The sequence below is a fragment of the Suillus paluster genome (genome assembly GCF_016628075.1).
Source record: "Suillus paluster strain FC165 chromosome Unknown EDB91scaffold_55, whole genome shotgun sequence".
NCBI lineage: Eukaryota > Fungi > Basidiomycota > Agaricomycetes > Boletales > Suillaceae > Suillus > Suillus paluster.
Window position 1 is genome coordinate 54,048 of NW_024537615.1, and position 23,414 is coordinate 77,461.

At 48.6% G+C, this 23,414-nt stretch overlaps 7 protein-coding genes across 7 annotated transcripts; 4 read left to right on the forward strand and 3 right to left on the reverse strand.

Moving 5' to 3' along the window:
• Nucleotides 1-4,239: 4,239 nt before the first annotated feature.
• EDB91DRAFT_1057674 (uncharacterized protein) lies at nucleotides 4,240-4,971 on the reverse strand (the record flags this gene model as incomplete). The annotated part of the gene is made up of 2 exons (XM_041314099.1): nucleotides 4,240-4,775; nucleotides 4,800-4,971. 2 exons carry the CDS (start codon nucleotides 4,969-4,971, stop codon nucleotides 4,240-4,242), a joined length of 708 nt encoding a protein of 235 aa, XP_041174140.1.
• Nucleotides 4,972-8,085: 3,114 nt separating this feature from the next.
• Nucleotides 8,086-10,189, forward strand: EDB91DRAFT_1084542 (cytochrome P450; the record flags this gene model as incomplete). Its single annotated transcript, XM_041315785.1, has 11 exons — nucleotides 8,086-8,296; nucleotides 8,351-8,480; nucleotides 8,530-8,718; nucleotides 8,768-8,919; nucleotides 8,981-9,096; nucleotides 9,149-9,274; nucleotides 9,336-9,349; nucleotides 9,408-9,697; nucleotides 9,752-9,776; nucleotides 9,822-9,958; nucleotides 10,020-10,189. 11 exons carry the CDS (start codon nucleotides 8,086-8,088, stop codon nucleotides 10,187-10,189), a joined length of 1,560 nt encoding a protein of 519 aa, XP_041174141.1.
• Nucleotides 10,190-11,451: 1,262 nt separating this feature from the next.
• EDB91DRAFT_650630 (uncharacterized protein) lies at nucleotides 11,452-11,841 on the reverse strand. Its single transcript, XM_041327993.1, has one exon. It carries the CDS (start codon nucleotides 11,738-11,740, stop codon nucleotides 11,483-11,485), a length of 258 nt encoding a protein of 85 aa, XP_041174142.1. The 5' UTR covers nucleotides 11,741-11,841; the 3' UTR covers nucleotides 11,452-11,482.
• Nucleotides 11,842-12,237: 396 nt separating this feature from the next.
• EDB91DRAFT_650610 (uncharacterized protein) lies at nucleotides 12,238-13,473 on the reverse strand. Its single transcript, XM_041327992.1, has 6 exons — nucleotides 12,943-13,473; nucleotides 12,839-12,892; nucleotides 12,764-12,783; nucleotides 12,540-12,712; nucleotides 12,433-12,478; nucleotides 12,238-12,379 (listed from the first exon to the last, which is right to left on the reverse strand). Exons 1-5 carry the CDS (start codon nucleotides 13,217-13,219, stop codon nucleotides 12,448-12,450), a joined length of 555 nt encoding a protein of 184 aa, XP_041174143.1. The 5' UTR covers nucleotides 13,220-13,473; the 3' UTR covers nucleotides 12,238-12,379; nucleotides 12,433-12,447.
• Nucleotides 13,474-14,485: 1,012 nt separating this feature from the next.
• Nucleotides 14,486-17,279, forward strand: EDB91DRAFT_1149892 (MFS general substrate transporter). The gene is made up of 12 exons (XM_041319382.1): nucleotides 14,486-14,660; nucleotides 14,707-15,130; nucleotides 15,187-15,267; nucleotides 15,318-15,537; nucleotides 15,590-15,616; nucleotides 15,671-15,887; nucleotides 15,940-16,153; nucleotides 16,208-16,395; nucleotides 16,460-16,520; nucleotides 16,577-16,690; nucleotides 16,744-16,887; nucleotides 16,958-17,279. The coding sequence occupies exons 2-11, from the start codon at nucleotides 14,856-14,858 to the stop codon at nucleotides 16,790-16,792; spliced, it is 1,446 nt and encodes a 481-aa protein (XP_041174144.1). The 5' UTR covers nucleotides 14,486-14,660; nucleotides 14,707-14,855; the 3' UTR covers nucleotides 16,793-16,887; nucleotides 16,958-17,279.
• A 259-nt stretch (nucleotides 17,280-17,538) lies between these two features.
• Nucleotides 17,539-18,310, forward strand: EDB91DRAFT_650783 (uncharacterized protein). Its single transcript, XM_041327994.1, has 3 exons — nucleotides 17,539-17,756; nucleotides 17,810-18,182; nucleotides 18,236-18,310. The coding sequence occupies exons 1-3, from the start codon at nucleotides 17,695-17,697 to the stop codon at nucleotides 18,245-18,247; spliced, it is 447 nt and encodes a 148-aa protein (XP_041174145.1). The 5' UTR covers nucleotides 17,539-17,694; the 3' UTR covers nucleotides 18,248-18,310.
• A 2,163-nt stretch (nucleotides 18,311-20,473) lies between these two features.
• EDB91DRAFT_1084545 (MFS general substrate transporter) lies at nucleotides 20,474-22,472 on the forward strand (the record flags this gene model as incomplete). The annotated part of the gene is made up of 11 exons (XM_041315786.1): nucleotides 20,474-20,754; nucleotides 20,806-20,886; nucleotides 20,940-21,159; nucleotides 21,219-21,228; nucleotides 21,285-21,301; nucleotides 21,350-21,566; nucleotides 21,617-21,830; nucleotides 21,885-22,075; nucleotides 22,134-22,194; nucleotides 22,248-22,361; nucleotides 22,409-22,472. 11 exons carry the CDS (start codon nucleotides 20,474-20,476, stop codon nucleotides 22,470-22,472), a joined length of 1,470 nt encoding a protein of 489 aa, XP_041174146.1.
• Nucleotides 22,473-23,414: the final 942 nt, after the last annotated feature.

Consider the following 23,414-nt stretch of genomic DNA (forward strand, 5'->3'; position numbering starts at 1 on the left):
GCAAGGTTATTGAATGTTTGGGCGAAAGCCCGTGAGGCTTTTCCAGACTGAAACAGAGTCTTAGTCTAGGTATCAATGGTGAGCTGTGTTCCCGAAAGGTAGGAGGACTATGACGCATGCAGTGAAGCTTGATGCCCCGTGAGAGAAAGGAGTTGTACTCACTTCGCGGCTTGGTTTAGCGTACTGGTGGCATGGTGTAGTGTGTGAACGGTTCTAACGTGGGCGATGATTGGATGTAAGGTGCTATGATCTTCGTGTGATCCCGAAGATATAAGGTAAAAGCTTCGCTTGACCACCTTCCCATTGTTTTGACGACATCGAAAGGCACTCCTCGCAGGAGGTATTTTAGGGTTCCTCCAATTCACAAACCGTGACCTTTGAGGTCGGGTAGGCCTGCTGCGGTTGCTGCTAGCGTCATTTTCTTTGTGAATTCTGTTTTTGAGAGCGGACATAAGCCTTTTTCGTGCTTCCACGTGAACAGATGCGCCCCAGATTCGGCTGTGTTGACTCTAAAATGATTCTCCATGGCTGCTTTGGGGTCTGTTGGGCCGTTTTGAGCTGCCCAATATGCTTCTTCACCTACCACCGGGGACGATTTCATGATAGGAAGCGAAAATTTGGTGATTGGTGGCCATTGGGGTCAGCTGATTCAACCATTCCTGCTCTAGATATATGTTTTTTCAGGTCGAATCCTTTGGCCGTTCTAACCGTGAACTCTCCCAGTCTTGCTATACAATAGAAGGTCATGGTCATACAAGCGAAAACTGCTGCATCAAGTGGCTTGTTTAGGTTTAGGTGTTCGCAGATGGAGGAAAGGAAGTCTGGGGTGATTGGTTGTCTCTTGGGATGTTTAGAGGCTGATGGGGCGAGTACGGTGGCTCCGTCCAGTGTTGCTTTGAGTTCACCCAATTGCACTAGCCACAATCTGCTGTGGAGCAGGTGCCAGGCTTTGATGCTGGCTGTATAGTTGGTCAGCGCTGATCCGGAGTACGCGCCCACGCAACTGGACAGGAATTTGAGGAGACTGGCGCTGACTGGGCAGCATTTGTTTTCTTCTATTTTGTTGAGGTTGCAGTAGACATGGAAAACTAATAAACCTGCTCCATAGGTTTCTTTCGTTGATTGGGCCCATGTGGAACCCATAACTTGCAGGATGCGGTTCAAATGCTCATCTGAAACTTTGTGAGTGTCGGGGTCTTCTGCTGTTGCAGCTAACTGTCTGGTGCTGCTTCCTGCTGGAACCCAGAGCCTCAGGCGATCGCGTGCAAGGCAGTGGGGTTGGAGGATGGATGAATGAGGGGTGAGGTTCGGTTTGTAGTTCTGTGGGGTGGGTGTAGATGCTGCGGAGAGTTCGGTCAATGGCGCTCTGAAACGGGTGTGACTCATATAGTCATTCGTCTCTGAGCACGCAGCTAATGAGTTTTTCTTCCTCTGCCCGATAGGCTTTGTTCTGTTCTGCTGCCTGCTGTCTGAGGAGGGTGCGATTGATAAGCTTAGCTGCAGGAACGGAGTATTTCCCGTCTCGCAGTAGTTGTAATTCCGTGGAGGAGAGTGGCAGAGTTGTGTCGATGATGAACTGGTTAAGTTCGACAGGAAGGTCGATGGGAGGGAGAAGAAGGTGGGCAGGTCCGAGTATGCCCCTGGATAGGTCGTCTGCAGGATTGAACTCGCTTGGGACATAGGTAGTTGTAATGTCGAGATGGTTGGGTAGATGGTGTAGGAAGTTGTGAATCCTCCGAAAAACTCTGTTGACCACTCTGTTGCGGTGTCTGTGCTTCCACCAGCCTTCCACGACACCAGTGTTGTCTCCGTGGATGAGAATATTGCTGCTAATGCCTGGGAGAGAGGCGATGGCATAGATAAGCAGCTCGAAGCCAATGGCTTCAGCCCACCCGATATCTCGCTTTCCATTGAGTGTCTTCCAACCTGGTATCAACCTCCAAGCTCTCCAGTGTTCGCCGATAACGATGCCTATCCCGATGCCTGAGCTTGCATCTGAGAATGCGAGGGGATTTTGGAGTTTGGTAGTAGGGTAGATGTCTCGTGCTACTCCTCCTGATTGAAGTAGGTCCGTCCACCAGTCCAAGTCTTCGCTTACAGTTTTCCCGGCTCTGTGCGGCAGAAAAGGTTTAGCTCCGTTGGTCGATAGCATGTCCTCGAGGCTTGTGAGGTAAGCTCGTCCTCAAGGTGCCGCTGAACATGCGTGTAAAAGTTTACTGTACAGTTCTTGTATGTCCTGAAGAATATGCGTGCACCTCTTCCTCCATTTGTGTATAGCAGTGAGGTATTTGTCCACTTTAGTTGGACTTAAAGTTACTACCATCTGTTTCAAATCCCACGTGAAGCCTATGTAAATGGTGGAGGTACCGAAAAGCTGATCTTTCAGACACTCCCAAATGATACCTAAAAGGTCAGAGAGATCGTCTAAGTCTTGGAAACAAAAGGTAAACAGTGTGTCGTGAGTTGAATGGTGCGAGCGGTGTGATAGATCTAATAATGGTTTAGCGTGGTCCTCACTAGATTCTTCCATTCTCCCTTTGATTGGGCAGAATTTGCCAAACCATAACCTCCTGCCCGATTGTCTCAAACCGGCTCCAGCGAATTCTTTGTGCCATGATGCCCTGCTGTCATTGTAGCTTTTTAGGGATTCACGCCTTATTCTGAAAAATATATGGTCGTCGACCCATTTGTCCAGCGGTCCGATTCCTCGATGATGGAAGATTTCGGTTCCGGCGTCTGCTACATGCCCATAAGCTCTTGCTGACGGGGTGGCGCTGAAAGCCATGCAAGTGTCTATACAGAACTGAGTGTCTGATATTTGGATCACACCTGCTGGCCATTGTGATGGGTGCAGCAGGACTGTCTGATATGCTTCTGCTATGTCCTGGGTAGCGGCTTCTGAACCTGGGGGGAGGGTAGCTATTAATTGGTATATTATCGAAAACTTTCCCCAGGTTGTTGGGAAATTGTTGGCGTCTATACACAAATTAACTGATGGATTAGGGAAGAGTGTACTCGGGGAATGTGGGAAGGAAAAGTTTTGTATGATCCAAAACTTCCCTGGTTTCCCAGGTTTCGGAATGATAGCTAAAGGGGACGACTGGAAAGGTCCGATTAGCGATTCTAAGGTGTTCGCTTCAAAAGGGCCCAGGTATCTCCCTTTGTTGATTTCTTTTTGGATGATGGAGCGAAACTCAGATTCAAATTCGACAATCGAGGGTTTATTAGGTGGAGTTTGTACATGAGTGATAGGGGGGAAATCTATTTTGAAACCAGTACGAAGACCTTCAGGTATCTTAGCAAAGCGTTCAGAAAGTCCGAGGTGTTTAAGTTCGTGAGTCCAAGCTTCTACTTTATATGGGGTTAGTGGGATCTGCTTTCTGTGCTCGAGCACATCTCTGGGCTCCATGGGATGTGGCCCCACATCCTGAACAGATGTGACACGCATCGTGTTGGGGTACTGTGCAGCCTTCTTCGCGCTGCCAAGCGGTACATAGTTGTTTTCCGTCCTTTGTCCACAGTCCCTTGTGGATGCGCTCTGTGAACATTTCGTGTTGCTTGTCCCATGTGTGGGTGGCCATGCACTCAATGGTCCTGTGCGGGTTGCGTCCCAGGCATACTTTTTGTTGTTGCCTGCTGGTTCTTCGTTAGGCGGCAGAGCGCGTTTCTGGGCTGTATATCCCTGTTGGGTTGACGCTGGGTGCTGTGGGCGTATTGGGTCTGAGCTTTTGGCTGCGAACACCGCTGCTGCTTGCCGGGCGATTGTGGATGTGCTGCGGTGCGCGATGCGGTGAGTGGGTAGAAGAAAGTTCAAGTAACGACAAAAGGGGTTGTTTGGTTGTGATAACCGAGTTATTTTTTAAACAAATTGATTTCGTTTTGGCATGTGATTGGCCATAGCCCAATAGGTTGTGATAACCCAAGGTGTAGTAGTGCATGATGCACGAGTAAAGGGTTTTTTGTCGGCACATGATTGGCTGACAGTTGAAAGTTTTAAGTAAACATTGTAATGGGGTAGGAGAAAAAGGGGGGAAAACGGTGCAAGGCACGATAGTAAGATGAGCGCGTGAACTTTACAAATTGTGTCCGTAGATTAATTCGACTGACCTGGATCGCAAACACTGTGTCTTTGTCTCGTTTTTCATTGAATAGTTCCTCTCTCGCTTTGAAAAGGAGGTCTTGGTTGATTTCTTCTAAACTCCAACCCTGTGTGGTCCCTACTGTGAGGTGCCAACGGCGTCACTGTTGCGACTGGTAAAGCAACAAGGCTTTTTGTTTGAGCACATCTGGTGCGTGACGCCAGTGGTGGGCTTGAAGGGCCGTCCAGAACTGGATATGCATGTTGACTCTGTCGTTTGGCCAGTCGTGTACCTTCATGAAAGAGACTATGCGCGGGGCCACCTCGTTAAATTCCTCCCAGGTGAGATTTTCATCTTTGGTGACTGGGGCTGCCTTGGGGTCTTTGACTGCTGCCGCGGGGACCCAAGAATGGACTCCGTCTGATGCTGGGAGCATCACTAGCGCATTGGGTTCAGCAATCAAGGCTGAAAACTTGGCCTCGTCGAGGCCTCTGTTGGTAAAGTAGTGTAACTCGCAATAATCCCCTGCTTTCAATCTCCTGTTCGCGTATTGCGCTGGGAGGATAGTAGGGTCGGAAGGTACTTTTCCACACTTGATGGGTGTGTACTTGCTTTTATTTTTCTTCCTATCTTCTAATTGAGTTGCTTCTTCTTCATCTTTAAGGTCCTGCTGCCTCTGGGCTTCGTCTTCCTCGGCTCACTGACGAGCCTCCTCTAGACGCTCTTGTCTAGCTGCCCAGCGTACTTTTTTGGTGTTGTTGTTAAAATTCCATAATGCTGTTAGGGATTGTGTAGCCTGCTGCTCAGATAGACCTTCGTCTATCAGTTGTTGGCGTTCTCCTTGGAACTCTGGTAGAGTGTAGTCTGGTCTAATAGCATTGTTAGGGTCCATACTGGCTATGTAGGGCTTTGTAAAAGCAAAAGACGTAGCAACTAGATGTTGGACTGAGACTAATAGACGACTGCGAGGTGGTCAGAAGCAAGAGGCTTTCTGCGCCACCTCGCTTATTTGCGCGTAGAAAACCAACTTCACAATCCCTTTCTTGGACCGAGTATTTTCACCTCACCATATGCTCTTCATGCCGATTCCGGCCTAGTCAACCGTTCGAAAACGTATATAAATCATTCATGTACTCTCGTATCTACTAGCGAAGTCATAGCAGAATCCCAGACGCTGATTCCCCGCTCCAAGCTCGACCGAAAGCTATCGCAGAAAAGTCCTCGTCTTATACGTTTTCTCTACTCGTCTCGTTCGCCGTTGCGCTCGTCACTTATCTACTTCGTCTCGTTACATTTCCCCTTCGAACTCACAACTAGCCTTACAAAGGCCAGCTTCTTGTAGTATGGCATAGATGTCCCACACGTACGCGTTTTTGTAGTAACTAACACCTTTCCATCAGCGGAAAGGGTTGCGCACTGCACATAATTTTCGTGCCGGAGGAGTGGGCCTACTGGGAGGTTCGTGTCGAGATTCCAAAGACGTGCTGTGGTATCCTGTGATGCAGTCACAAGGAGGCGGTCGTTGGGAGACAAGGAGATGGCATACCCACGATGTGCTTCCATGTGGCGGTGTCTAATACCCCAATCAAGCCAATGGTTCCATGCCGAGCTGAAAACTTGTTTGAGTGTGGCGAGCAGCTCGCCTGTCGGCGTCCCAGGTTTTTGCTGCATCCTCGTCACGTCCGACCGTCGCAATTTTGGCGGAGTCGGGGTAGTAGATCACCGCGAACATACCCATGTGCCCGGTCTTGATTTCAATTTTCCAGGACAGTTTCGCCGGTCTTGACATTCCACACTCTTGCCGTCCCGTCGTCGGATCTGCCGACGACTCGGTCACCATCTGCACTCCAGCATATTGATCTCACATACCCATACGCATTGTGCTCTGTCCATTTGGTGATGACCGTCCCCGTCTCCACGTCCCGCAACCTTACTTTCCCATCATGATTTCCGCTTGCAACAGTGTTGCCGTTTGGAGACATTGCTATGGTCCACAATCCTGACCGATCTCCTTTATTTCGCCAGTCATCGCCAATCTGTGCGCCGCTCTCTAGGTCCCATAGTCGGAGTGAGCCGTCCATTGAACATGTAATGATGCGCCGTCCGCCAGGCAGGTGCACAACATTTTGTACCCATTTGGTATGGCCTCGCATTATCTGGCGGGGCGTGATTACTGGGGTCTGTTTCTTCCTGCTGGTCCGGGAAGACATGGTGGCGCTTGGGGTCTCAAGCACGGCAGATTGTGGACTACGTATACAAGAGACGTTCCGGAGTATGTGAATTCGGACGGGTTATCTGGCAGGGGTAAATATCACAACTGTTACTTCAAGTCATGTTAATAGAAGCGTATAAGGGGTTGCTCACGAGATAGCCTGCTTATAGTGATTCAATTCTGACCCACAGGACGGCTCCAGTACTGTACGCAGGTATTGGTGCGGTGTAATGCGAGAATTCACAGTCGCTAGTAACTGGTCGGTCAGTTTTGCTTGGCAGACAAACCTAGTCACTCACGAGAAGCGCTAGAACTTCATATAAACTCTAAACGCCAGCGAGAGGCACAACCTGTAAGCTGCGAAAGTAGGCGTTTGGTTTGGAGCCAAGGAAGCCGAGCACTCGTTCGTTTAAGTCATGTACTCTGGTGCGTATTCCATGTGTTACCCTCGTGTTCGCTTCACAGTTCAATCAGACGAAGCGCTCAGGTCCTGCCACTGGCCCTGCATATACAATGGACTATATATGTTGATGAATTGTGACAGGCATCCGACAGGGCACCGCAATTTCTCTCTGTTTCTTGCAGCCAGTCAACTTTCGAACTCGATATCTTCAGTGTGTTCGTAGGAAGTGCAACGCGCGTGGCCAGGATGCATATGTTGTTTACGAGGAGTCATGGATCGCGTTGTGGTCACGCACACCACGACAATCTTGCCTTCCCTCTCTTATTCGGGATAAGGGACGGGACTTTTGAAAGACAGATCGCAAGGTTGTCTTGGAATACCCCACGTAGCGGGTTCTCGCATGACTTCGCTTTCACACAATTTATCACTCGTCTGGCAAGCTCACACCATCATACTGTACCGAACTGCCTTGATGACTTCGTCAGCTTACTGCTTGCCAAACTTCAGCGCGCGTTCATCCCAAGAATCTGATGTGGTGCTGTTGAGTACACATTTGCCTTGAGATTCACCCTAGATGACTTATAACTTCTCGCACGCGATGGATTGGGTGTCCAATACCTTGCGATGCCTTTTTGGAACCAGTCGATTGATCTTTCGTACGAAGGGCTTCTCATACACGGGTCGCTCACAGCTCACAAACGCTGATGCCAGGACCTAGGACGGCACGCAAAAGATGCAAAATAAAATGACAACGTATGTCTATTGTACTTTACTTTCCTCTTTTGCAATGTATCTTGTAGCGTGACTGGTCTCGTTTTAGTATATCTGAAGTACTACGGCTCATACCATGACCTTTTCATTTGCAGGACTGGGAACCTACAGCTTCTATTTATGGATGGCAACCTTCCGCTGTGTCTGTTGCGCGTTAGCTCCTCTCGTTGCGAGGCGGTGGGTCCTAAAATTGAAATAGTGCGCTAATATTGCAGATGGTTCTCCCATTCTCAAGTTTATTGAGACACGGGGCGCTAATATATATGATGTTCTGATGACGAGTTCCACTCAGAGACCATTTGGGCTGTTGGAAATGACAGTCCGCGGTGGCCCTCAGTGCATGTATATTCATGACTCCCGTGCAGTGCTTCCTGGCTTCCCTGATCTCGAACACATGATATGTGATCGACCACTGGGCAGCCACCCGGCGAGACCCATCGAAGCAAATCCGCCTTGCGTGAATTGTGCGAGTCTGCTCGCTTCCCCAATCGTATGATCCGTTCTCATCTTGATACCTCCAGAATCATCTTTGTTCCCTACCCGATCGGGCAACGTCCTCCGTCCCCTTGCGGTTATAAAGACCGTTGCGTTATACGGTCTGCTCACACACTACTCGAATGATGGTCCCTTCAGTTGATGGCCGCCTCGCTATCCTTGTTGGCATTCCTTTGTCCTTGGTTGCTGTCACTGCCCTCAGGCGGTTCATCGAGAGCCGGCGGAATAAACCCTCTCTTCCCCCAGGCCCAGTGCCGCTCCCACTGGTAGGGAACGTCTTATCTATTGACACAAAAGAGCCTTGGTTGACGTATACTGAATGGCGTGCTACTTACGGTACGTGGACAGACAGTGTGGTGCATATGTGGTGCAGCTCAAATATTTTATCAGGGGACTTGATCTTCGTGCGACTCCTAGACCAGGAAACGGTCGTGATCAATTCTCAGCATGTGGCAGAAGCCTTGCTAGACAAGCGTTCTCGCATTTACTCCGACAGACCGTACTTAGCTACACTCGAGCCGTGGGTTCTTCAAATATTCTTCCATTTAATCATTCTGAAGTCCAGGCAGATATGGCTGGACGATCAACTTTGGATTCATAGGTTACGGTGACGAATGGCGTCTTTGCCGACGACTCTTCCATCAAACGTTCCGTCCCGAGTCTGCACTCAAATTTCGTCCAATGCAACTCAAGCGAGCTCGTGAGATGGTGGTCAACCTAATCGACGAACCTCAACATTATGAGTCCCACTTCGCAACGTCATTGCATGTATTTTTACACATCGAGCGATTATTTACCTGTTCACAGATTATCGTCCTCTGTTGCGATGTCAACCGTATATGACTACGATGCCAGTGCTCGCGATGATCCTGTGGTCCAGCTCGTGATCAAAGCGCTAGTTCCGGGCTTTACTGTGTTGACCCCGGAGAGAGCAATGCTACTTAAAGCTTTCCCATTCTGTGAGCTTGACTGTCTTTGACGAGACAGAGTTAACATACTGAGCACTCTTGTGGGATGCAGTACTGAAGTTACCTGACTGGTGCTGGGGATCCTCGATCAAGCGTGGTGCTCGATCTTCAAGGGATCGCGTGAATGAAATGGCCGACGTGCCTTTTCGATATGTGCAGCAGCACATGGTGGATATTTCCTTTTGTTCTAGTTCCAGACATTGATTACATGCGTGCCAAGGCCGACAGCTCGCTCCTCGGTCAGTCCTCAATGGTAGCAGAAAATTTGCAACGGATGGAGACGCAAGATGAGGCCTCGAAACCAATGTTCGAGACTGCTTTGAAGAAAGCGGCTACTACTGCTATTGTAGGCGAGTAACCTTTTTTTACAAGCGACGTTACGCTCTTGATATATCCACGCTACGCAGCCTCATATGAGACAGTAAGTGAATGTCCGAATTCCATGTCTGCTCCTTGACCTCTTCACAGACTTCTGCAAGCTTGATGGTTTTTCTTCTCGCGATGGTATTATATCCAGATGTTCAGAGACGTGCACAAACGGAGATCGACTCAGTGATTGGAAGAGATCAGCTACCTACATTTGAGGACAGAGCATCACTACCCTACATTGAGGCAGTTCTGCGGGAGACTTTCCGATGGCAGCCTATTGTACCCCTTGGTAACTTAGACTTCTTACTGTGTGATCTCGCCTGTACTAAAGACGATCTTCTAGGCGTGCCGCATGCTACATCGAGTGACGATACATATAATGGTTACTTCATTCCAAAAGGTGTGCTATTTTTCCAATGAGCATATTATTTGTAAAGAAACTCACGTATATCAGGAGCGACCGTTGTGTACAATACATGGTCAGATGGATTCTCCCATATTTCGCGATACTGACCTCATTTCAGGGCCATTTCACGGGATGAAAAGCGGTACCCCAACGCATCCCGTTTCATGCCAGAGAGGTTCATCGACGTCAACGGCGCGCTGACCAATGATGACCCTGCGGAGTACATTTTTGGCCTAGGTCGGCGTATATGCGCAGGTAGGTTGAGTTCGTTTAGTGTCGTGCAGAGCATGCGATGAACAAGGTGTCTTCTAATCAGGCCGGTCTACTGCCGATGCCTCTGTATGGTCTGCCATTGTGACCATGCTGGCTACAGTGGATATTTCTTCCGCCAAAGATGACCAGGGTAAAGTGATCGACTTCACCCCCGAGTTCATCCCCGGAGTGGTTCGGTACTTAGCTTCCTCATATCCTTCTGACCTCCCGTGACTAACAGTTTCGTTGCTTTAGCTTTCCTGCGGTCTTCCCTTGCAGTATTTCAACCCGTTCTCATATTCGCCCAGGACTTGTGGATGTTTTGCGGAATGCCGTGTAATGTGCATGCAGATGGACTGCTTCTGTAACACTAGTGACATGTGACCTGTATAAGTATTGGTACGAGATCGCGACGTACTAATAATTGCGCCTGGCGATGAGCGTGGGCGAGTAAACCCTCGTCATATATTGGCCAGACGAAGAAGGGACGCGACGTCTATGACCCTACCAGCTTGCATGCCACTGGCACTTGGATCACCCCAGCGGTCGATCATATATCACGCTCCATTCGATTTAAGTACCAGCTTTCCCACTGAGGTTCATTATAACTGATGACGGCGGTGATGCTCATCCCAGATCCGTGGGGTGAGACTTCAGGAAGAAGTTGAACTACAAGAGACAATAGTATACAGGTTGAGCACGCTTGTCCGATCATACGCATCATCCTCCTTCCAGAATCTTTTTCCTTACCCGATCATCGGCGATCCGTAGCGAAAATCAATAGCGATCGAAAAGACATGACGCGACGTCCAAGTGGCACTTCCTCCCGATTATAAATTACAAGCAATCAATCCGTTCGCCTTCGGACGTCCAGTCACGGTGTACGTATGGTGTAAATAGATCGGAGTACTTAGACTACTACGTTGATCGTGTGCAGAGGACATACTACAGAAATGCTTGTAGACGGTTTCCCTTCGAAGATATGTTGCGATTCACAGTAGTACTAGTAAAGCTCGAGCACAAAGTACTATATAATTGAGAGAAGAATACAAAAAATACCTCGTTTGGTGAATTTGTGGTGTAGAGCTGCGACGCAGACTTTTCGGTCTACTACTAAATAGGGCGTATAAGTTGATTTATTTATATGCCCAGTGAGTTGAGCAATTTTAATGCCGTAGAGCTTGCAACGAGCCAAGACATTCTTTAATTAGGTCGACATTATATGGCGAAGCCTCTGCATGATCACCGGTCTGCTATTGTGACCATGTTGGCGACAGTGAATAATAAATCAAACAAGGATGGACCTGTGTTCCGTGAATCGCCGCCTAGAGGGGGAGTGTCATCAATACTCGGGGTGCAGATGAACGAGATCTGTGACGGGATACTGAACCTCAGTCCCAGTTTGATACACGAAGAAAAATATCAAGCTCTTGCTGCCTATGCCTCTGGATTTACAAAAATATAATGTCATTTCAATCAACGGCGCAAGGCCATCTAGGTCATTTCGATTCCATCATCCCGATCACATCAGTGGTCATCAGCGCCACACGACCCCCATTTGACGAGCCGAGTTGGTCCGTCAAGCCATGACCGCACTCTGCGGCGAGCTAGGAGGGACATCGTGGAGCCGCAAGTGCCGACGAAGTCGGCTCCATTCGAGTGAATGATAGCGTCGATAAAAACCGGATACCTGGCAACAGCAACAGCTTCTAGTATCAGAATGAGAATATGGCATCTGAATGGCTCACCACTTTCCATGGATCCCCTCTGTACCCTCTGTAGCATAATCTACCCACGTCCAGCCCAACGCCCTGACCTCTGACCACCATTCCGGGTCACGCTCGTCACTTGTCATGATAACCCGTGTGACCTCAATCCCTTTTTGTGTGCGAAGCTCCTCTTGCACCTCGGACACCCTGCGCGCAATAACAGACAATGAGGCAAACACTGATCCAAAGACATTGATCGCCGAAGTCACCATGCCGTATGTGGATAGATATATACTATCCACAGTTAGATCTGTGGAGAAACCTGTACCCGAGATTTCCACTCACAAGAGGTGTTGGTTCATCTACTGGCACGTTCATGGCGTGCCGGGCATGCGCATCGGAAAGCCTCTCTAGGCTTGCATTCCATCGCATGTGTTGGCCTACAAATATCCATGCAGGAGAATAGTTCAATTCCCATCCATGATGGGCACCTACATAGTAAAGGAAATCGAAGCAAGTACCTGATCGTCCGGGGGAAGGGAAACCTAATGCTGAGGAGAAGGACGATTCGTTTATTCCAGGCTATTCTGGCGGACCTCCGGAAACCCAAGTGCTGCAAGGGACCAAACGGACGCATGAACTTGACCGTCTTGACTATCTTCTCTGCCAGGAGATATCAGCTTGACCCAAGTGGGGGTTCGCATCCACGACATATCTGTGATGACCATATTGTTAATCACCGGCTAGGGATGTTCGAAGTTGTCTCACCGAGCTTGAGCCGGTTCACGGAGGGACTTCCCCGTGGACGGGGATCCTACTAGTTCTTCAGAACGCATTCCCAAACACTCCAACAACAAAAATCATCGAGAACCCACTTTCCGAGTCTTTTACATTCAAGTAAGGGAATCCCTATGGCTTGGCTAAGCCGAGGGGCGTCGATCACTTCCCCAAAAGCAAATGGAAGTTCACTTTTGTCGATATGAGAAGAGAGGAACTTCGGGATTATGCGTATACGCTCTGTTATGAGTGCCAGGTAAATCAAATTTCCCTAGTTTCTGTGAGGAACGGGCACAACGTCGGAAATAGATCATTGACTTGCATAGGTCATCACGTCATTTGCTAACAAGTAACTGTGATCGGTGGTGTAAGTGGCGGTTCGCTAGAGTTGACATACTCCATCCTGATGAAGCCCACGATATAATGTACTTCGTGTCATTACGAAAGTTATCTGAGACCATTATTGTGAGATCCGAGGGACGTCTTGACTGACCAACTGACCTCGAAAGCGTTGGGTGGGTGGGCCTTGGACATATAACCGCGAGTTGAAGACAGCAGAATACGCAGGCGCATACTGTACGTCCAAATAGCTCAAGGGCTCGAGCAGGAGAGCTCCAAAGCTGAGCAAGGAGACGCCTGCAAGAGCTGCGCAGATCATCCTGAGAGACGGCTGTCTACCTTTAGCTGACAATAGTTTGGCATGGAACATGGGAATGAATGGCATCTCTGGGTCGTCGGATGCATAAACTGGATACAGGGGAGATGGGCTAACGCACATATCCTGCTAGTGTTGGGCGCATCCGACAGAACCAGGAACGATCCCTCCCGGCCGCGGCCCTGCTGGTGCCGTTGATAATCTCCGCCCCTGGTATTTGATGTAGATAGAGAATTAAATGGCAGTACTTAGTCTCATTGATGCCATAACGAAGGAAGTATTTGGTTTGAGTGGACAATCACGATTCTGCTCAGAGTCTTGTCAAAGGCCAGCTATTCGTCAGAACCCTGAGCTGGAGTGCGTATGCATCTAATCTAGGTGGCTATAGGGGGTGAAATGCATTTAGTATTTCCATCTATTGCAAAACAGTCTGCAACGTGTCAACGGCGGTGTGCCCTGACCGCCACAAGCTTCAATCAGTAGGTACTGATGTCGAGGCACTGCGCTCACAGAATATAAAGGAAGCGAGCTCTGATGAAGATCACAGAAGCAAACATGCATAGCAGTCGTGCGGTCACGAAACGGCCTATGATATTTTGGGATTGGTATTGGATCGGTGTCCAAAGAAGACCGCGCAGTCCTGAGGTTTATGGAGCGATGGAAGCAACCGGTGGAGAATGTAAAACTACAAGGCTCGACGCTTCGCTGTATGGAGATTGTCTGCATATAGATACTTACTAGTACTTATCCCAGCTTCGAGAAAAGCACTAACTTGAGCAGTGCGGCTGCGCCGGCGCCGGCCCGGAACCTTGCTATAAAAAAAATTAAAAAAAGACTGGCCCCCCGGGGACATCCGCATCTGATGTGAAAAACCGCACTCGATGCTGATCGCCCTCGATAGGCATGTATCGAGTCTGGACGCACCGAAGAGTAAGCTTAGGACAAAAGGGACACCATTGGAGAACATATCGTCGTTGTTGCCAGTTCTCACTATTCAGCGGGGACTAGCCCCAATAATATCCTTGTCCGATGAACGAGACAGGTTTACAGGATGGTTTTCGAATGTCGTACAGAGTACTGCGAGCGAATTTTATCACGACAGGGCTTCAAGTACATAAATGTAATCAATATAATCTAGATCATCATCCTCGTTGTTCGGATCTCTCCAGCAAGTCTATGAATTGCGATGCCACACGTGTCCTCCGCTTGTGCTAAACAACTGATCGAACACGTTAGTAGCATGTACCATAAGTACTCTTAAGCTTCATCGGAACCTGTTAGAAATTGGTAGTAGCCTGGGAGTCGGCAGTATCTCGCCTGTGGGTTGCCGACTCGCCCGGGAGATTGTATCATAGGCCGGGGACGCGATACGGTCATTTCTCTCCAAGCGCCCGACATTACTAAGTTCTAACTTTACAGATAACGTATTACCCTAAGTTCCTTGATTCTATGATGGGCCTGGCAGCTTCCAGGCCAACTTGGAGTAAATTCGAATTCTCTTATCGACTTCTGGAACTAAGCGGAGACTTACGACGCAACGAAGGCCTCTAGTTGGTACTACCGTGTAGGTCACCTGAGGCACAATATACGCCTTACTGAATGTCATGAAGGCACACTGAAATCTCAAGTTGAGCTGTGGAGCCTTCATATTGCCGCAGAACCTGCAGAGCCCCTACAAATCTCATTTGGTCATGCGCCCATATAATTAGAAACGTTACTCGGAATCAGATGTTGCTCCTCTCGCCCCCTTCCTTCCGCCATGTCGGTCACTGGAGAAGAAAAGGTCCACGGAAGCGGATCTGAAACTTCATATGCTGAACAAGTCGAGATCTTCCAGCGTCCTGGAGGATGGAGAGGTGTTTACTACCACACAGCCACGCAGGTTTGTTTGGTGGGCTTCGTATGTTTTATGTGCCCAGGCATGTTTAATGCCCTTACTGGTCTTGGTGCTGGTGGTCAAGTCGATGCAACTAGCAGCGCAAACGCGAATTCCGCCCTCTATGCTACCTTTGCATTCTTCGCATTTTTTTCTGGGTCAGTGGCGCGCAGTGCTTGGTATCGTGCGATCATCTGATTTATCCCCTGTCTAGCTCTGTACATAACGTGCTCGGACCTAGAGTCTGCCTGATGCTCGGAACGTGGGGATATTCTCTGTACATCGCATCTTATCTGTACGTTTTTCTTCGTCTCCTGTCTTTAGTCCTTACACGGGATCGGTTAGTGCAACGAACATCCATCCCGGTGCAGGTAGCTTTGTTGTCGCCGCCGGAGCTATCTTAGGTGTCTGTGCGGCCCTGGTATGGACGGCACAAGGATCCTTGATGATGGCATACCCAACCGAGGCTCAAAAGGGGACGTACATCGGTTACTTCTGGGCTATCTTCAACTTAGGAGGCGTCGTTGGCTCTGCGGTGGCCTTCGGGTCGAACTTTAACTCGACGGTAAATTCTCCTTGCTACATAAGCTGTACGATGTTCATGAACGTAAAACCAGGCGAACAAAGTTGGAAATGGAACCTATGTGAGCTCCTCTAATATTGTGATGGAGTGATGTTCGTTGATCATATTCCTGAAGATCGGATTTCTGATCCTCTCTCTCACTGGTGTGGTTTTGCCCCTCTTCCTTGCAGACCCATACAAGATGATCCGCACTGATGGGACCAGAGTCACGCCTATCCGTCACCCTTCTTGGAAAACTGAGTTTATCAGTCTTTTTGTGGCACTGAAGACGGACCCTTGGATTGTCCTCTTGTTTCCCATGTTTTTCGCCAGCAACTACTTCTACACTTGGCGTGAGTCAACAAAACAAGGAAATAATGCAGTAGGGATTGATGCATTCACCAGAATTTAATGACTATAACGGCGCCCTGTTCAACATTCGCACACGCGGCCTGAACAACTTCGTGTATTGGACTGCTCAAATCTTCGGCTCATTCTTCATCGGTCACTATATTCTGGATTTGAAGTCGTTCCGTAGACGAGTCCGTGCGTTCTTGGGCTGGTCGATTGTAGTTGTCCTTGTCTTTGCTGTTCATGTGTGGTCATATTATTACCAAGTGTAAGTCGTTAGTCGCCGTCTACCTCTTGTCTAACATGACGGTCAATTCCACAGGACTTATACTCGCACCTCTCTGCCTCCTACTGCCGTCAAGATGGATATCCACGACCCTGGTTACCCTGCACATGTATGGCTCATGATCTTTTATGGTCTCCTCGACTCTATGTGGCAGACAACTGCATACTGGCTGATGGGCGCTATGTCCAATGACCCTGCGAAGCTCGCCGTGTTCACTGGCTTTTGTGAGATTATCTCCCTTTGAAGTCACACAATAGTCCCAGTTCTAATGTTGTTCTATTTCACAAGACAAATGCTTCCAGTCTGCTGGATCTGCTGTTGTGTGGCGCCTTGACGCTGTGCAAACACCGTAAGCTTTGTTCTTTTCTGGAAGTTTGCAAACATTTTTTTTTCTTCAATTCACAGATATATGAACCTTTTCATTTCTACTTGGGTCCTAGCGGCTGCCGGCATGATATGCGCCTTCCCCTTGGTCTACATGCGTGTAAAAGACTACACGGAAATGGACGATGAGGCCTTGTGAGTTTCTCTGTTGCCTTGTCACCTTACGTACCCACTAAGTTACTGCCAAGGTTGAACCGCCCAAACGTCGAGAAACTTCCTGAATTCTCTCAGAAGTAAAGTGACAAGCGTTGGTGCAGCAAGCGAGAACGATACTGTATTTAGGACGCACGAACTTATACGAACTTGTAATGGGATTTTTGTTGTTACTTGAGGTCTGTGTTTATAGTTACCCTGCTGGAAGGAATAGTATGTTGTATTGATAGGTTGTAAATTAATTCTCAGATGATAGATATTGCAGTGAACAAGTGGGTTTGGTGTCTTTGTGTACAGGTCGCGTGTGGGCTCCCCTTTGGGTTGACATGCTACTCAGAAGTCGTGTCCGCAGTCGGTTCAATGCCCTCTCCCCCTTCCACAACGTGGGAGTCGGCAGGATGTAATCTGCGACCCGCGGGCGGCCCGGGAGAACGCATAATCGATAGCCGGGAGATGCCGAATGCTGTTTTGCCTTGAGCTCGCAGGAACGTTAACGTTATCCATACTTACTCAGTACTGCTCTCTTTTGAAGGAATATAGTATTTACGACCTAACTCTTGATGGAATGGTGCGCATTCCCACTAGATCCCTTTCATCGACTTGCGGAGCCAAGCGAAGATACCAGTAGGTCACCTGAGGCACAACCCATGCATAATGACTTGTCGAGCCTCCACATTGTGTCCCACGCGGGACATATAACTGATACCTGCAGACCTTGTTTAGTCATGGGCCATATAATTGTGAACGTTTCTAATGCTGCTGGGTACGCTCCCTTCCTTCCGCCATTCCGGCCACTGAAGAAGAAAAGGCCCATGGAAGCGGATCTGATACTTTGTCTGCTCAACAAGTCGAAGTCTTTGCATGTCCCAAAGGATGAGGTATCTACTACCACCCAGTCACACAAGTCTGCCTAGTGGGCTTTGTGTGCTTTATGTGCCCGGGCATGTTTAACGCCCTTACCGGTCTTGGCGCTGGCGGTCAAGTCGATGCAACTAGCAGCGCAAACGCGAATGCTACTTACTATATGCTACCTTTGCTTTCTTTCTAGGTCAGTCGTGCGCAGCGCTCGGTATCAAGTCATCATCTGATATATCTGTGTAGCTCGGTGCATAACGTGCTTGGACCTAGACTCTACTTATTTCTCGGAACGTGTGGATATCCTCTACATCGACTCACAAGGTTGAATAGTACGACGAACATTCATCCCGATGCAAGTCACTTTGCCGTCACCGCCGGAACTATCTCAGGTGTCTGTGCAGCCTTGTTATGGACGGCCCAAGGATCCTTGATGATGGCATACCCGACCGAAGCTCAGAAGGGGACCTTTATTGGTTACTTCTGGGTTATCTTTAACTTAGGAGGTGTCGTCGGCTCCGTGGAGGCCTTCGGGTTGAACTTCTACTCGACGGTAAAGTCTCAAACGCGAATGCTACTTACTATATGCTACCTTTGCTTTCTTTGCATTTTTTTCTGGGTCAGTCGTGCGCAGTGCTCTGTGTCAAGTCATTATCTGATATATCTGTGTAGCCCGGTGCATAACGTGCTTGGACCTAGACTCTGCTTATTTCTCGGAACGTGTGGATATCCTCTGTACATCGACTCACAAATAGTGCGACGAACATTCATCCCGATGCAGGTGACTTTGCCGTCGCCGCCGGACCTATCTCAGGGGTCCAAGGATCCTTGATGATGGCATACCCGACCGAAGCCCAGAAGGGGACCTGTATTGGTTACTTCTGGGCTATCTTTAACATGGGAGGTATCGTCGGCTCCGCGGTGGCCTTCGGGTCGAACTTCTACTCGACGGTAAAGTCTCCTTGCTATATAAGTAAGCTGATACAATGTATATACATAGAAAATCAGGCGAAGAAAAATGGGACCTATGTAAGCTCCTCTATCATTCTTATGATCGTTGTGATCATACTTCTGCAGATCGGGCTCCTCATCCTCACCCTTATTGGCGTTGTTTTGCCTTTCTTGTAGATCCATACAAGATGATCCGCGATCACCAACCTTTTTGTGGTACTGAAGACGGATCCTTGGATTGTCATCTTGTTCCCTATGGTCTTTGCCGGTAACTACTTCTACACTTGGCGCGAATCAAACATCACAGGAAAATGACGCGGCAAATGGTTGATGCGTTTTCCAGAATTCGACGATCATAACGCCGCCTTGTTCAACATTCGCACATGCGGCCTGAACAACTTTGTGTATTGGACTTCTCAAATCTTCGCTCATTCTTCATTGGCTACTTTGTTCTGGATTCGAAGTGCTTCTGTGCGCTTTGGGCTGGTCGATTGTGGTCGTCTTTGTCTTTGCTGTCCATACCTGGGCATAAGTAAGTCGCCGTCCACCTCTTTTTCAACATGACAACCAACTCTATAGGACTGTCTGCTCGATTCTGTGTGGCAGACAACTGCCTACTGGCTGATGAGCGCGATGTCCGATGTCCGATGACCGATGACCGATGACCCTGCGAAGCTCGCCGTGTTCGCTGGCTTCTGTAAGAATCGAATCTCACATGAAGTCGCGGAACACCCCAGTTTTTAATGTTATTCTACTCCCCAGAGAAATGCTTCCAATCTGCTGGATCTGCTGTTGTGTGGGGCCTCGACGCCGTGCAACACCCGTAAACTCTCTCCGGTTCAGTAAGTGTGTAAAATGTTCTTTTCTTCATCCGCAGGTATATGACCTCATCTTCATTTCTACTTGAGTTCTAGCTGCTGCCGGCATGATATGCACCTTACCTTTGGTCCACGTGGGCGCAAAGGACCACGCTGATATTTGACAACGAGGCTCTGCCAGTTCCTCTGTCATGTCATGCTATGTCTCCTTACTTTGTTTAGTACTTACTGGCCCAGATTGAATCGCCCCGATGTCGAGAATATCTCTGAGCTCGCTGAAGTAAAGCGACAGGTGTTGTTGGAGCAAGCTAATCTGGAACCAACGTTTTGGTAAGACGCACCAACTCTTCTGTACCCGGTTGTCCCGGAACGTCTGGTTCAACGAGACTAGGAAGCATGCAGGACAATTCATTTAGTACCATATACAAACTTGTAAATAATTTCGTACCTTGGAGATCGGTGTTTATAGGTGCCTGCGAGGAAACGCATGCTGTACGGGCCGCGCGTTGACGACGTTGATTCTCAGAAGCGTCCGAGAAGGTGAGCCCGCTATTACTTTCGTGATTGGATCACTGTTTTTGGACTGAGTCACAAGACACTTTTGATCAATTCATGATTTCGACTCAAACGCCACAGTGCATTCATGCACCATGCGCCGAGCGCAAGCAGGAGAAGGTAAGAGATCGCATGCGGAATGACATGCATGAGAGAACTTGCTCTACATTCGTAGCCAAGCTGATACATTGCATCTACTAGTGCAGTGCCACTGGCAGCTAGCGCCCAAGATATCCACAGAGACCCGGTGCAACCTTTGGGTATTCTCTGCGATAGTTTTCACGACTGTACGGTCTATTATCGTGATAAAATTCATTTCGAAGCGTATCTACGCACGAGCTTGCCTACGGCGCATTGTGTAAACAAGGGGCCCAGTTCCTTTGTTACATTTGACTTTCCCTCGCCGGCATTGCTTATTTTAGTACGAGCCCTTTCTTTCAATTACTTTCCCCACGGGTCTCAATACGCCGAGTGACCGCATGGGTTGTCCATACTATATGTGGGCGCTTGATAACGCTACGTTATAAGAATCACTAGAGTGTAACTTTGTGCTCCGCGTTGTTGCCGGTTGCATCTTCTGACTACCATGTCTGACGCACAAGCAGAAGTCGACAAACTTGGGAGCAGCAGCAGCGAGGACTCCGGTTCTCAGCGCGCAGAAATCTTTGACCGTCCGACGGGATGGAGGAGATACTACTACCACCCCATTACGCAGGTGTCGATGTTGGGATTCGTTTGTTTCATGTGCCCCGGAATGTTCAACGCACTTACTGGTCTCGGCGGTGGAGGCCAAGTTAGCACTACGGACGGTTCCAACTCTAACACGGGCTTGTACTCCACTTTTGCGTTTTTTGGGTTCTTTGCTGGGTAAGTCAGAGTCATCACCATCGCTTTTGCCTATGGTGACCAATGTTCCAGTTCCGTTAACAATGTGCTTGGTCCTCGGCGCACCCTGATGCTTGGGACCTGGGGCTACTCGTTGTATATTGCCTCCTACCTGTAAGATGCCTTGTTATTCGATCCTGCGATTTTGCTCAAACATCATCCTTCAGTGCTGTCAACATTCATCCGGGCGCGGGTGCTTTCGTTGTCGCGGCCGGTCCCATCCTCGGTGTCTGTGCAGCTTTCCTTTGGACCGCGCAGGGCTCGCTGATGTTGTCATACCCCACTGAGGCTCAGAAGGGCATGTTTATTGGTATCTTTTGGGCCATCTTCAACCTTGGGGGAGTTGTGGGGTCTGCTGTGGCGTTTGGAAGCAATTTCAATAGCATGGTGGGTGAAATATTACGTTTATGAATAAATACGTGGACGCTCATATCCTCCACTGTCAGGCTAACAGCGGTAAGGGCATAATATTGCCATCTCACAGCGGAACTGACCGATTTTGTCATGTCCAGTTGGCAATGGTACATACGTATGTCATCCGATACATCATTGCCAACACAAATTGATACTTTGTTAGGTTGGCTTCCTGATTCTGACCCTCATCGGCGTATTTATCCCGCTGTTCATGGCGAATCCAGACAAGATGATTCGTACGGACGGAACCCGCGTGAACCAGGTCCGCCATCCATCCTGGAAGACGGAGTTTTTCAGCCTGTTCGTGGCCCTGAAGACTGACCCTTGGATTCTGCTCCTCTTTCCTATGTTCTTTGCCAGCAATTACTTCTACACGTGGCGTTCGTATATTTCTTCTTGGAATCATTGCGGATGCTGATAAGTTACGCAGAATTCAATGATTACAACGGCGCGATATTCAACATCCGTGCACGGGGTCTCAACAACTTCATGTACTGGACATCACAGATCTTTGGATCCGTCTTCATCGGTTACTTTGTCCTTGACCAGAAGAAGCTCCGGCGTAGAGTCCGCGCATTTTACGGGTGGATCATTGTGTTCCTCATGGTTTTCATTGTCCACGTCTGGGCATACTTCTACCAGAAGTAAGTCTTCTTACTGCACTACAAATCCAAATGGATAATCAATGCGTTCCTTAGGACATATACCCGCGCTGAGGAGGCAGCGACAGGTGCTTACAAAATCGACATCTTGGACAAAACCTACCCTGCCCATGTTTGGCTCATGATCTTCTATGGTTTCCTGGACTCGATGTGGCAGACATATGCATACTGGCTGATGGGCGCGATGTCAAACGACCCTGCCAAGCTGGCCGTATTTGCTGGCTTCTGTATGTATCGACCTTCAATTAGAAGTACGAGTTCGATACTGATCAAGAACCCGTATAGACAAGTCCATACAATCTGCGGGTGCGGCAGGCGTCTGGCGTGCTGATGGAGTCGGTCTCCCGTAAGTTCATCATCCCTCCATTTTGTGAACACCCCACTGGATCAGCGCTTCAGATACATGAACATCTTCTTGTCGACGTGGTGCCTGACGGTTGCTGGCATGCTCTTCGCTTTACCAATGGTGTACCTTCGCGTCACCGACCACACGGACATCGAGGATGAGACTCTGTGAGTGTCCATGATGATTGATGTACCTGTGCTAATTTCCATGGCAGGATGCAAATGGCAGGCGTGGAACGGATCGAGCCTCCACTAGTTACGACAACGGAGAAGGCATAATGTATCGATCACGAACACTTCCTCCATGCCTTGTGAATGAATGAATGAAACTTCTTTTTTTCGGTGGTTGCATGGTAAGATACTTACCAATAATCAACAAATCGTGTTTAGTTTTCTGTATACTTAATGGTGATTCTGGTGTCATTTCAAGTGGAAGGACGATGCATTTCATGTCATCACGTCGCGCTGAGATACTGGGTCCTCGACGGAGTGTTGATGGTGTTTACTACCTTCAAATCATCCCTCATGAGTGAAATGACGATACTACCCAAACCACGGATGCAAAGCTTAGGAGCTCACATCTAGATGCTATAATTAGCCCTTCACCATCTACCGTGCCTGAACAGGAAATGGGTCACTTACCCTTGATTTCTGATTTCCAGCACTACTTCAGACTATTTTATTTGAGAAACTGCGTGGAATGATAGAAAATGATCATGGCTATCATGATATCGAGGTTTTGTGATTTTAGAGAAGTGTTGTGTATGTTCGTGAATATTTTGCCAGAGGGTCTCAACTTTGGTCAAATGGACCAGTCAGAACTAGCAAACCAACCCCACAAGCTCATGCAATTATTTTTGGTGGAGGGCTTGTCAGACAGGGTTCCACTTGATTCAGGTATACAGTTTTTTGTGAAGGAGGCGAGGGCATACTAGATAGTCCCATGAGTTCGCGCGTCTGCACGGAATCCTTATGTATGTTACGCATAGGTTCCTCCCAACATAATACACATGACCATGTATTTTCTTAAAAAAAAAAAAAAACAAAGTGGATCTCGTGCTATGGCCGAGTTATGGGTGTTCAAGGCTGGTTTTGTGCATAGATGACTCCCTCCAAAGGTCAGATCACCACAGAAAAATGTGGAATGCGAAATGATGGTTATAGAATGCTAAAATAAATTTCTCCGAGGCCACATGCTTCTCAGAATCATCTGCTATGAAT